At 37.1% G+C, this 13,372-nt stretch overlaps 1 protein-coding gene across 1 annotated transcript in view; it reads left to right on the top strand.

Annotated features, from left to right (window-relative positions):
- The window catches only part of PLCZ1 (phospholipase C zeta 1), an 80,048-nt gene that overhangs the window by 35,796 nt on the left and 30,880 nt on the right, over positions 1-13,372 (top strand). The window contains exons 8-9 of the mRNA XM_069106049.1: positions 9,001-9,117; positions 10,859-11,028. Of these exons, the coding sequence (XP_068962150.1) occupies positions 9,001-9,117; positions 10,859-11,028 (287 nt within the window). The remainder of the gene's footprint in view (positions 1-9,000; positions 9,118-10,858; positions 11,029-13,372) is intronic.

Raw genomic sequence — 13,372 nt, 5'->3', positions numbered from 1 at the left:
GTTCAAAATACCAGCATAGGTGCTCTCCATTTTATTCAGTGAAAAATTAAGAACAGAGAAGATCAAAATATGGCATCATTCAAAATACAGCATTTACTAAGTGTGATTAAATAATCTCCAAGTACTACCTGATTTAATCAAGTACTTCCCCACCCTAGGACATTACATTCATTTAATCAATCATAAAGTCCCTCTTCTAAATACTACTCCACCCCTAGTCTGTACCTTCATTTAGTCCATCACAAAGCCCCTCTTCTCAAATGGAGATTAGTTTCCAATCATAAGTAAAATACATTCATTTGTTCAATCATAGAACACAAAAAGGTCAAAAGTTCCCCACCCCTGGATCACAATTGAATCTACCCCAGAGTTACAACAAGTTTAAGCACAGCACTTAATACCCAAATGGAGGTCTTTTCTTCATCTTGACACTGCAAGTTATCAGCAATCTTTGTTCCCGGGGAGAAAAAGCTTAGCAAGGACACAAGATACATTGCCAGTCTCTTCATTAATTCATTCTCTGTCTGCAGAACAGTCCTAGGACCCCTGAAAACATTAGCAAAACCCTCTTCCAGGATTTCTGTAAACATACAACATGAAAATCCTTCTTCAGGGCTTTGGAACCAACAGCAAGATTCCAAGGCTTCTGCAACAACAGCACTGTCCTTCACCAGTGGACAGAATTCACTCTCTGTCTGCAGAACAGTCTCAGGAGCTCTGAACCAACATCAAGGTTCCCAAACTTCTGCAACAACAGGACTGTCCTTAACCAGTGAACAAATCTGGCAAAACAACATCAAAACAGACAAAGTACCAACATAACAGCCATGTATCCTCAGTCCTTGGCAGCTCTTGGTGGCAGCTCTCAAAGTCCTGGGCAATTCAAAGTTGCCCTCAGCAATCCTCTCAGTCTCTCTTTGCCTCCATGATGCTGCTTCAAAAAAATTCTTCTGCCTCTCTCTTGTGTCTCTCCAAATTTACATCAGTCACCAGCTCCTCCCAGTTCAGCCCTCTCTTTTCAAGTCAACAAGTCCATCCCACAAGTGGGATTAACAAGCTCTGGGTTTTAACACCAAAAACCAAGCCAATACAGGGGGATCTTTATATTCCATTACTATTACAGTGTGTTAAGTGTCTGAGGCTGGAAATAAACTCAGGTCCTCCTGACTCCATGGCCAGCACTGTACTCACTGTGCCACCTAGCTGCCCCAGCTATAATTATTTTCATGGTTTTTCCTTTTGCTTATCATAAACAATCTAAAGCAAGATGAACATTTGAGGGTAGTATGGAATTAGCTCCACCATCTCTTATACTTGACCAAGGGGAAATGTGTGGGCTATCATTTCATTTAACTGCAATTTCCTACTGGTTTTTGTTTTGTTTTACTTCATTTATAATGAGAATGCTAAGATTAATGAAGTTCAGTATACTTTGGGGCCTCTTGAATTTTTTCCATGACCACTCAAGAGACTAGATGAAGATTCATATTGCACAAATTATAACATGTAATCTTGGATAAGGACTCCATTCTATCAATTCATATGTCCTAGACAAACATTGCACAGGACAAAAAAACTGCACTGCACTCAGAAATGAATATATGGAGAAGAGTGAATTTCATAGGATTTAGGAAGCCTCGATTAGTGGTTTCAAACTTCTCTATGAGGCAAAAACAAGATAAAAAGAGCAAAAACTTCCCCAGTGATGCTGTGTCTGAGTTCAGTTCTGTGTTGGGGATAAATTAGAAGGAAAATTGATCAAGTTCTCTTGCCCACATTTCATTATCAGTTTGACGTGGATCATTTTATAAATGATTTTGTGGTAAATCTTCAGCCTCACTAAAGTAAAGACAGTCCATGTAAAAAACTTATGTAGCTTAATGAACTTATTGAGGGATATTTTTGTAGCTATGTGGGGCCTCAAAACAGTTGGAAATTGAGGTGAGGTGAAGGTCTTCAGGGCTTTAACTGAATTTCTGGCCATCTGGACTGGTGCCTGAGATGTCAGATCAGCCACATGGGGTGGTGGCAGCCCAGATAGCTCATAGAGAAGGCAGCATCAAAGATGGCTTCCAAAATTTCCCCTATAGATAAGAAAGATTCCATCTCTAGCATATGTTGGTGATGTCTTTGCTTCCCCAAATACATAGGTAGTTACTGGAGGGACGACAAAGTTCCATTTGTTATCTCTGCTCCAAAATCTACAATTTGGCATCTTTCAGTGTCATTATTAGTTGATGGAATGAAGGAAAGAGAAATGGAAGATGAGAGAGACTGAATCATCCTGTGTCTGACTTTATTTATTTATGGCAAACTTATTTAGCCTATTCTCATAGTGTCTGAAAAACTTTCCCTGGAAACATGGATTTACACTTCTACATAGATGGCCATTAGTTCTTTAGACTGGGACTTCACAGCTTAGGGTATCAAGATTAGTGAGACAAATGTGCTACTAGACTTTTTCTTAGACTGAATTTCTTATTTAGCTTTTTCAAGTCAGTCTTTAGACTCTAAAAATGCTATGGGTACTATAAATGTTAACATTCTCTTAGGGCTTTTTGTTTAGTACATCACATATATTTCTGAAATGAATCAGAAAGCAATTACTAGTCACTAGAATACTCCTTAATTTACCACCACAATCTCCAAAGTTTCAAAATTAAGAGTAACGCAAAAGGTCATGGATAGACAGAGGTAAGTAAATTATGATGATATTACCAATGATGACATGGGTGCATGAAGTGACTGAAAAAAATTCTTCAGGGAAACAATGTGATCTTATTTGTGATCAGAAAAGTACTACATAACATAATGAGAGAGACAGTTTAACAACACAAGTGTTTTATTAGTACCCACATAATGTTAAAAGACTCCAGATGGAGACCTCTAGTACGCTGATATCCAGAGGTGGGTAACCAAGGTGGTGAAGGTCATTGAGCTTATATTATAAGAGGATCTGCTGAAACAACTGCAGATTTTTAATCAAGAGAAGAGGAGACCTAGGGGAGACAGGATCACAAGCAGGGGTGTGCTAGGGCTAGCTTATACTGGCTCTCCAAAGTCTATCGTTAAATTTTAAATGTGAATACTTACACCTCAGGCACTTGCAAACACAAAAATTGGATTGTTGATTATCTAGATGCAAGAAAATGATAGAGAAAATATTTATAATGCAAGTTAAACTTTTTTAAAGCCAGTTGTTAAACATTCACCAGCATACTCCTCTCATGAGTGTTTGAAAAATTGCCATGTAGGAGAAAGAATAGACTCCCAGGAGGTGGGTGTCAGAATATTGTCCCCTATAGTAGGCTCATCACTGGACATGCATTCACAAATACCAACTAGGTCAATTTCTCATTATCATTCACCTGGATTATTGCAAAAGTCTTTTAATTAATCTTATTACAACCTTTTCTCTGTCCAATCCACCCTCCAACTGGCTGTTAAAATAATCTTCCTAAATCATAGGTCATGCTATGAAATTTCCTTGTTCAAGAATCTTCAATAGCTAATTATTTTATATAGAAAAAATGACAGTTTTTCTGTTTGGTACTTAAAGCTTTACACAGTCTGGCTTAAGCCTACATTTCAAGACCTGTTTCATAGTCTTTACCCTCACACACTCCATGTTCTAGCCAAACTGGCCTATTTGCTTTCCCCCCAATTATTAGTACTCTTTCTTTCCTTGCTTTCTCCCCTCAAATTTTTTGTTGTTGTTAAGTTGTTTCCATTGTGTCTGACTCTTCACAGCCCCATTTGGGGTTTTCTTGACAAAGACTCTGGAGTGGTTTGCCATTTACTTTTCCAGCTCATTTTACCGATGAAGAAACTGAGGCAAATGGGGTTCAGTGACTTGAGTAGGATCATGCTGTTAGTAAATGTCTGAGGCCAGATGTAAACTCAGGTCTTTGTGACTTCAGACCTGGGTGCTCTCTCCATTGTGCCACCTAGCTGTCCTCTCCTCAAATTATCTTTGAATTACTTCTTATCTTTATAATTGCAGCATATTAGAACATGTAAGAGAGCTAGGAAGATGAACATGAGCTCTTGTGTCTAACACTTATATATTGCTTCTCCACATGTATAAGTGGGCTCCCACATGTAAAGGAAATAGAAGTTCCCATGTAAGGAAAGCTCATTAATGTAGGGGATGAGAACTCCTATATAAAATAAACTTGAACAGGTCCTATCTGAAATAAGCCTACACATGAAACAGAGATAATAATGTATAATGATGATGATGGTCTAGAGCAGAGGTATCAAATGCACAACCCAGGGTCTTTATGGTGGCTCACGATGTTCCCAAGTGTGACCAAAGAAAAATGTAATTGGGGAATTTTAAACAACTAAACAAATGCAATACAACATTGCTCTTGTTGTTTAGTCTTGTTTGACTCTTTGTGACCCCACTGGCCTAGCATATCAATACTCTTCATGGATTTTTTGTTTTCGTTACACTTGTTGGATTGGTTTGCCATTCCCTTCTCCAGTGGATTAAGGCAGAGAGGTTAAATGACTTGCCCAAGTAGCACAGCCAGTAAGTGTCTGAGGCAGGACTTGAACTCATGTTTTCCTGATTCCAGGGATTTATCCACTGAGCCTACTAGCTACTTCCAGTAAAACATAGATGATGTTAACACATGGTTTCCTAAATCAACAAGTAACCCACAGAGAATCTTATGTACAGTTTAGTGGTCCTCATTCCTCTATACCATCACTGGTATAGAGTGCAGTAACTAATAATTTTATATTGCAGGCCATACTTCTAAGTTATGATGGAGAATTGGGTTTGGTGACAAAAAACTTCTAGGTAATGGGACAGATATACCAATACTATGCCAGACCCATTGCCAGTCATCATCTGTATCATGAGTTTTCCCTGAAAGTTGCCTTTCTCTTGTCTCATGTATATTTCAAAGGTTTCTCTCATATAATCTAAGAGATAATAATGATATTTATATGCTTCCTCTTGTCCATGGCAATTCAGGAGTCTCCCCTCAATTCCCTTACCTCACCTTCCATTGAAGGGGAGAAATGTCTCTTATCTTTTTAAGGAAAACACCTTTTGTTAGTTTCAACCTGAGCCCCCATCATTAAATCATGGTAGTCAATATAGGTGGAAAGCAACTTTTTGTTCCTATCAATGGGAATACATCTTAGACAACAGATAATCAAGGAACAGTTGGAATGCTGACTTCTCATGCTGCTGACTTGTAACAAAGAAGTAGAGTCATTTAGAATAGTTGCCTTGCTCCTCCACTGGGCTTGGCCAATAGGTATTCTCTGTTTTCCTTTTTCCTGGAGTCCTCAGACAATGCTAAGTTCAAACTGCATGGGTTCAACAAACTTTGGGTAGTTATGACTGCTTCTGGTATTTTGAGTGTCCCCCCCACCCCTTCCCCCAGCAATGGTCTCTATACTGGAAAGCCAGGATGTAGTTGTATTGTTTCCAGTAGAATTTAGGCTCTTTGAGCTGAAATTTTATTTTGTTTTTGCCTTTGTACTTATCATATGTGTGTATTGATATATGTGTGTGTATGTATGTATATCTATATATGTACTTTCATACACACACACTTATATATATACACCCATGTATATATACATATATGTGTATATGAATATACATGGGCAGTTAGGTGGCATGGTGGATAGAGCACCAGGCCTGGAGACAGGAAGACTCATCTTCCTGAATTCAAATCTGACCTCAGTTCTGTGATCCTGGGCAAGTCACTTGACCTTGTTTGCCTCAGTTCCTTATCTGTAAAATGAGCTAGAGAACGAGATTGCAAACCACTCCAGTATCTTTGTAAAACTCCAAATGGGATCATAAAGAGTTGGATATGAGTGAAGTGACTGAAAAACAACATATATTATACATAGTAGATGCTTAATAAATATTTGATGAAATTGAGAGGAATTATTGAAATATCTTTGTTGATAATTGTGTAAGGTACCTCAAAATGACTCAAATTTTCATTTTGGATTATTAGAGAGTTTGAATAATTTTATTTGGTCATTGATAGCTTGTTTCTTCTTTGGAGAATCACCTTTTAATACTCCTTTATCTTTTGTCTATTGAATATAGCTTTCTTTCAGATGTCAAATTTTCATCACAATGTTTAGAGAAAAATTTTATTCTCATAAGTTTCGTTCCTTTTTATTCCAGACATTCATTTTTTTTTTTTGTCACATAAAAGCTTTTTTTGGGGCAGTCAGGTAGCACAGCGAGTAAGAACACCGGCTCCCGTGTCAGGATGACCTGGGGATTGAATCTGGGCTCCAACACTTAGCACCCACCCAGAAACACCTGGTCATGTAACCTTGAGCAAGTTACTTAACCCCAATTGCTTAGGGGCAGCCAGGTGGCTCAGCGAGTAAGAGCACTGGCTCCAGTGTCGGGATGACCTGGATCAAATCTGGGCTCAGATACTTAGCACCACACCCAGAAATAACTGGCCATGTAACCTTGAGCAAGTTAATTAACCCCGATTGCTTTAAAAAAAAAAGCCTTTTTTATACAATTGAATCCATTTGCTTTCTTCTATAATTTCCTGTATTTTGTTTAATATATAAACATCTTCTCTCTATAATTGCAGTAGGTATAAGATTATGTTTTTATAATCATTGATAAATTTGGTATTAATTTTGTTTTAATTAATACCATGCAATTTTCATTGAACAATTTTTCCCCCACACAGTTTAGTAATAATAATAGCTAATACCAATATAATGGTATATATATTTGATTCCCTACAACTCTGTGAGGTAGGTGCTATTATTACTATGGGTTTTGGGGTTTGTTTTTTTTTTTTGCCTTTTGGAGGGCAATTGGGGTTAAGTAACTTGCCCAAGGTTACACAGCTAGTTTTTTTGTGTGGGTGTTAAGTGTCTGAGGCCGGAACTGAACTCAGGTCCTCCTGACTCCGGGGCCAGTGCTTTACTCACTGCGCCACCTAGCCATCCCTATTACTATGTTTTATAGATGAGGAAATTGAGGTTAAGAAAGATTAAGTGACTCACCCAGGGTCACATAGCTCATGTGTTTGAGGAAGGATTTAAATTTAGTTCTTCCTGACTTTGGAACTTAGTACTCTATCCATTGTGCCACCTTCTTGCCTGGCTGTATCAAACTCTAGTCTATTATATGTTTTTAATTTTAATTTTGACATCCCTGCTTTTTTCTTGAGAATTATTTTTCCATTTTATATCCATTATCAGATAGTTCTGATAATTATTGATTTATGGTATAATTTTCCTTCTTCTTATAATTCCCTTTGATGCTCATTTACTTAATCATTCATCTACATAAATTTTATGTTTATAGAGAGAGGCATTATAGTATCCCAAGCCTGAGGGCCACAGGGTGGAAGTAGCGGGAGTGGAGGAAAGGGAAGGCTGAACACTCCCCAAAACCATCCAAATCAGATTAAGTTGCAATTGGGAAATTTTTTAGCAAAATAAATAAAAATACAATAGAACATAAATAATAATGTTAATATGTGATTTTCTAAGTCATTAATGTGGACCACAGATATCCTTAGTTTAGTGTCCCCTGGTTCTACTTAAGTTTGATACCACTAGTGTAGTGAATGGAGACTTAACTTTGAAGTCAGAAAAACCTGGGTTCAAGTCCCATCTTCAACACGAACTGTTTATGTGACTCTGGGCAAGTCACTTAACCTGTGACTGCTCTAGTCAACTCTCTAAGACTGTAAGTTGTAGCAAAGTACTAACTTGAATTTGTAGAAGGAGTTTCCTGACATAGAAGTTGCTTATACTAAGAAAGTCACAGGTCTAGTGTCTATCCTTTATAAAGTAGTCAGTTATTACTTTGGTTGGCATTGCATTGTATCTATAAATTAACTTGGGTAACAGAATAATTTTTATTCTATTGTCTTGACCTATGCTTGGAACAAAAATAACGATTGTAAAGATTTAAATTTATATTGAGCTTTAAAGTTTATTCAGTTCTTTCTTCATAAGAACTTTGTGAGGCAGATAGTATAAGTGTATTTTATAGGTGAGGAAAATGAGTATTTAAAAGACTCACCTATAATCACAAAAACCAATATGTTCCTGGGGCTGGGCTTTAACCCTTGTTTCCTGATTTCCAGACTAACAGTATCTATTACACAGATATTTCTTCAGATGTTTTATTCTTTCTTTATTTCTGTATTTCTCCTATGTTGGGTTAAGGCCCAAGTATCTACTACATATGGTGGTGGTTGTTTAATTTTTATTTCTTTTATTATTATCATATTGTGTTTTTTGTTAGTGATGCTTAGAAATGCTGATTATTTTTGTTTTTAGGTTATGTGCTTCTATTCTGCTAAAGGTTTTTTTTTATACCTTTGACACTACCTGTATGACCATGGGCAAATTTAACCCCTCTGGGCCTCAGTTTCATCATCTGTAAAACAAGGGGTTCAAAAAGATGACTTTTAATAGCCCCCCTCCCCCAGGTCTAGTTTTAAGATCCTTTGACCTTTCTGTATAAGACCATGAAATGAGGTTAAATACTTTATCTTTCTAATTCTTTATTGTCTTTAAAATGGCGATAACAATGTTTGCTATGTCTCCTTCACAAGGATATTATAAGGAACTCTTTTTATTTTTTTGGAGGGGGAAGGCAGGGAAATTGGGGTTAAGTGACTTGCCCAAGGTCACACAGCTAGTAGGTGTTAAGTGTCTGAGGCCAGATTTGAGCTCTGGTCCTCCTGACTCCATGGCCAGTACTCTATTCACTGTGCCACCAAGTCACCCCAAGGAACTCTTTTAAAATGATAGTGTACTAAACAAATGTAAGGTATAATTATTTTTAATTTCTATACTTTTATTAATATGACATGCTAAATTATTAAAAATATCAAAACATTTATACTAAAAGAAAAGAATGAATAATATGGCTTCTTGCAAACAAGAAAATCAAGAGCTGCTTGTTTCATTTATTTAAAATATAGAATTATTTCACAATGTTCGAATAATATTTGTTTTTAGCTCGTGAATTTATCTCACATACTAACAGCTTCATTACAAGAATTTATCCAAAAGCAACCAGAACAGACTCTTCTAATTACATTCCTCAAGAATTTTGGAATGTAGGATGTCAGATGGGTATGTTGAGCAGTTGCATCTTTATTTACAAAATATAATGTAATGAAGAATATTTTACTTTAATGATATTTTGGTATTCACTCAATACTATGGATTTTTACTGAAGTAGATGTTGATTCCCTTCATTCCTTCTCTTAGAATTAGTAATATACTATTTACCTCATAATGTTGACTGAGTCTAAGTGGGAATTTTTTAAAAAAAATCATATGCTCCAAAAAGTGAAGCAACTCTTAGATTAAAATAGGAATGAGGGACTTGTTTAGTAGCTAGGGTGTGAATTTGCTGTTTATTTACCATTTATGGGTTGTTGTAGACATGTTGAATTTAAAATGCCTGTAGGACACCTAGTTCAAAATGTCCAAAAGGCTACTGGTGATGTGGGACTATAGCTAAGGAGAGAAATTAGAACTGGAGATTTTACATACATACACACACACACACACACACACATATCTGGGAATCATCTGCATAGAGATGAGAATTACCTCTGGGAGCTGATGAGATCACCAAATGAGAAAATACAGAGTGAAAATAGAAGACATAGAAGAGAACCTTTGGGGACATCCATGATTAGTGAGTTGTTTGTCCTTCATTCATTTAAAGAAGGCCTCTATTCATAGGGGATCAATGACATTAGGAGGGTGACATCTTGACTTACAAGTGAATTGGATTTAAGTGAGTCAGAGTTGTGCAAAGTCATCAGCCTCATTCTCTCCTCCAGGGTCATCTGAGTCCATTGACAAGACATAGATCAGGATAACTGGAAATGATCCCAGCTGTAGTGGAAGACCTTGATCTTTTTAAGCTAAGGTCTTTCCCAGGTCTCAGTTTGTATGAGGCAACACCTATTCAGTGCTTTAAGGCAAGGTGAGAAATGAGGCAAAAGATGGCCTAATTTGCCTACTCAAAACAAAACAAAACAAAAAAACAAACAAAAAAAAACCCAACCCATCAAACTGGGAGGGGAAGACCCTCAGGGTTTCTGGGTGTTTTTTTTTAAAGATGAAGGAGACTTGGACATGTTTGAAAGTAGCAAGGAAGATCCAGTAGATAGGGAGAGACTGACTTGTTTAGGGTCACTCAGTAGGTATACAGGAGTTGCACCTGTCTTCTACTTCCCAGAAAGCAATAACTTTTTCACTTTCTGGCCTAAGGAAAACCACAACAACCAGAATTTTTAACAATTTCATCCTGTTTGCAAGGCAGCCAACTTAAGCCTTGTCTGAATGACTGTTACATTGAAATTAGAACTCATCTGCCTTTCTTGTCAAGATCTTCTAGTCCCCCAGTTTATCAATTAGAAGCAATCTTTTTCTTCCCCCAGATTCATTATTCTGATGCTACTTTTGCCTCTCAAAGAGTTGAGGAATATCAGAAGAAATTGATCAATGAATCCTAATGATTATTTTTCTCTGCTATTTTTTAGCCTTTTCCTTTCTTATCTATTTCTCCTCTGCAATATGTACTGAATATAATTTAAAAGAATAAAGTTTTCTGTGATTTGTATCATCAGTTATATTAATAATTAATCCTTCCAATTCAGCCCCACAAAAATCAATGACAGCCTATGGATTACTGACAAAAAGAGAATATGCAACCAAAATAAGAATACTATTCTAATGTCATATACTCTTTTAAAAAATGTAGCATGATTAATTTTGAATGGATTAATTAACTTGATATTTCTTGAATGCAACATACATTCTTCAAAATGTAACAATAATGATTTTTTTTTCACAGTGGCCTTAAATTTCCAAACACCTGGATTACCTATGGATCTGCAGAATGGGAAATTTCTAGATAATGGTGGCTGTGGATATCTTTTAAAACCAGAAATCCTGAGAAACCCTAAATTAAACTTCTCTCCAAATGAATTTAAAGAATATAATCCAACTACACTTTTGATAAGAGTATGTTTGATGACAGTTTTCTGAATATTGACCCATGTTTCCTATTGCTAATAGCTAACATTTATGTGATACTTTAAAGCTTGCAAAGAGTTTTATAAACATTATTTCACTTGAGCCTTATAACTATATTATGAAACACATATTGCAGGTAATATCAGTTCCATTTTACACATGAAGAAACTAGGACTAGAAGAGATTGAGATTTAGTGACTTGTCCAGGGTTAAGAGGTAGTATTCGAATTCATGTTTTCTGTGTCCAAGTACAGCTTTATATCTTCCATGTCACATTTTTGACAGGGTTATGCAAAAAAAAAAGAAATTTCAAAATAAAGATGATCAAGGTCATGGTCATTCTGTATGGATGTAAGTATCTTAAGGATGTAAAGATTTATCATAAGCTGGTCTAATATTAAGAGCCCAGCTAGACCCAAGGGACTGGGGCACTATAACACTCCTTTTCCCCTAAGGCACCATCTGCTCTAGATCAATGAGAAATCAACTTGGGTCATCCTTGAGGGAAAATTGTCTTTAATGATAAGTATTAGACTCCCCCTTTTCAACTCTTTGACTCATTAAGCACCCATCCCAACAACCCAGAGACAATTTGATTAACTATTAGGTTTTGCTTCATGTTTTCTTAAAGGAGAGAGTAAGAATGTAATCAATGTAAATTAAGTATGGAACAGGTATTTATTTCCTAAGCACAAAATAAATGCTGAAAAGACACATAAGACTTATAGGCTGCATTGACAGAACAACTTAAACAAGATTTAGTAACTTACGTTATAACTACTGTTACAACAATTTGGAGACTGATATTTAAATCTCTTTGGAACACAAGGTAGAATGAAGGATTGTTGAATAATCATTGTAATATTTCACTTTGGTTTAGTGTTGCTCAAACATTTGCTAGTCTAGGTCTTTTGGAAAAATGGTCCTATCTTCTTGTTGGCAGTCATTTCCAAATGGTGGACTAGTTGGTGGGTACTTTTCCCTTTGTGTCCCCAGTCAACTCCAGTGAAAAGCACCCAGGACCTCCAGACCTTCCTGTCTTACACAATTGTCTCCAACCACAGACAAGTCCATCTTGGGTGTAGATAGTTATTCATCTAAGATTAGGAAGGAACAAGCACAAACAAGGCAGCTTAAATTCTAGGCTCAAGATCCGCTAGGTAGGACATTACTCATAGTCACATGGCAACGAGGTTGGGAGGTATAGGCAAACCATTGATCTCTTCAGCTCCTAAATAGACCTGACAAAATCCAAAACGAGAAAGAAAGAGGCCACTAAAGTTGAGATCATTTTCTTCAATACCTACTGAGTTATTATCTCTTCCTACTCAGTGGCCAGTAAGGGGATTTACTCATCATCTCAAAGTACCAAGCCCCATTAGCACCAATTCAGGTTAATATACTTGGTTGAAAGCAGAAATATAGGTAGGTGGAGTAAATAAAAACCTTAAGGACTAGACTACTTTGTTAGACTATGGCAGGATTGCCTGGTCATAGTACCAGTGATCCAGGCTAGGGAAGCACACCAGAAAGAGGAGCTGAGTATATAGAGATTTGGGTAGTGATTTTGGATGGAGCTGATTATGCCTGTGGCATAAGAGTAGGCTGCCCCTCTACCCATCTAATGTGTTTAGAACTCAGCATAGGAGCTGTGGAGGAGAGAAAACTGCTGCCAGGACATGGAGAAAACCCTTCCCAAGACACAGCAAGAATGGTGAAGGGATATCATGAATTTGTGAGGGCCTGGACAGTAGGAGCAAGGGTGGAGGATATTGCTGAGATTATTCTTTCCCATTCATGGTACAATGGAAAGAACCCAAGTTTGAGGACTTGGGTTCAAATCTCATCTATGTGATTTTGAGCAAGTCACTTTGGGATTTGGTTTCTGCATCTGTAAAATAGGGTTATACTTGATAGTTTCTCAAATCCTTTCCAATTCTGGATATATAATCTACCAATCCTTGAGACAGTGACTGTGGTGGTGAGGTGGGGGGGATAGGGGTTGGGGTGGGGAAGGTGGTGAGAGTTACCTAAGAAAAGCCTGTGGGGTGTTCTTGATTTCAGGTACTGAAGTATATTAATGATATAGGCAGAGAGCACAAATGTGGCAAAAGTAAGATTTGCAGAAGAGTAATAATAATGTGTAGGTGTCTGATAGGGAACTGTGTTTTATGCTAAAAATTCTTCCTGTACAAGAGGCAAAGCTGACCTTATTACCTAGCCAATAATTGCAATGCCTCCCAATTCCCTGGCCCTTACCAACAATGGAACTTTTCCTATATGGAGTTCCATAGGCCCCAATAGCCTTTCTAATTAGCTTAGGGGATGATGA

Source organism: Petaurus breviceps, unplaced genomic scaffold, assembly GCF_028583685.1.
Source record: "Petaurus breviceps papuanus isolate PSGF00001 unplaced genomic scaffold, PetGlider_PUasm1.0 78, whole genome shotgun sequence".
Lineage (NCBI taxonomy): Eukaryota > Metazoa > Chordata > Mammalia > Diprotodontia > Petauridae > Petaurus > Petaurus breviceps.
Note: the sequence above shows the minus strand (reverse complement) of the source record. Positions and strands in the feature narration are given on the sequence as shown.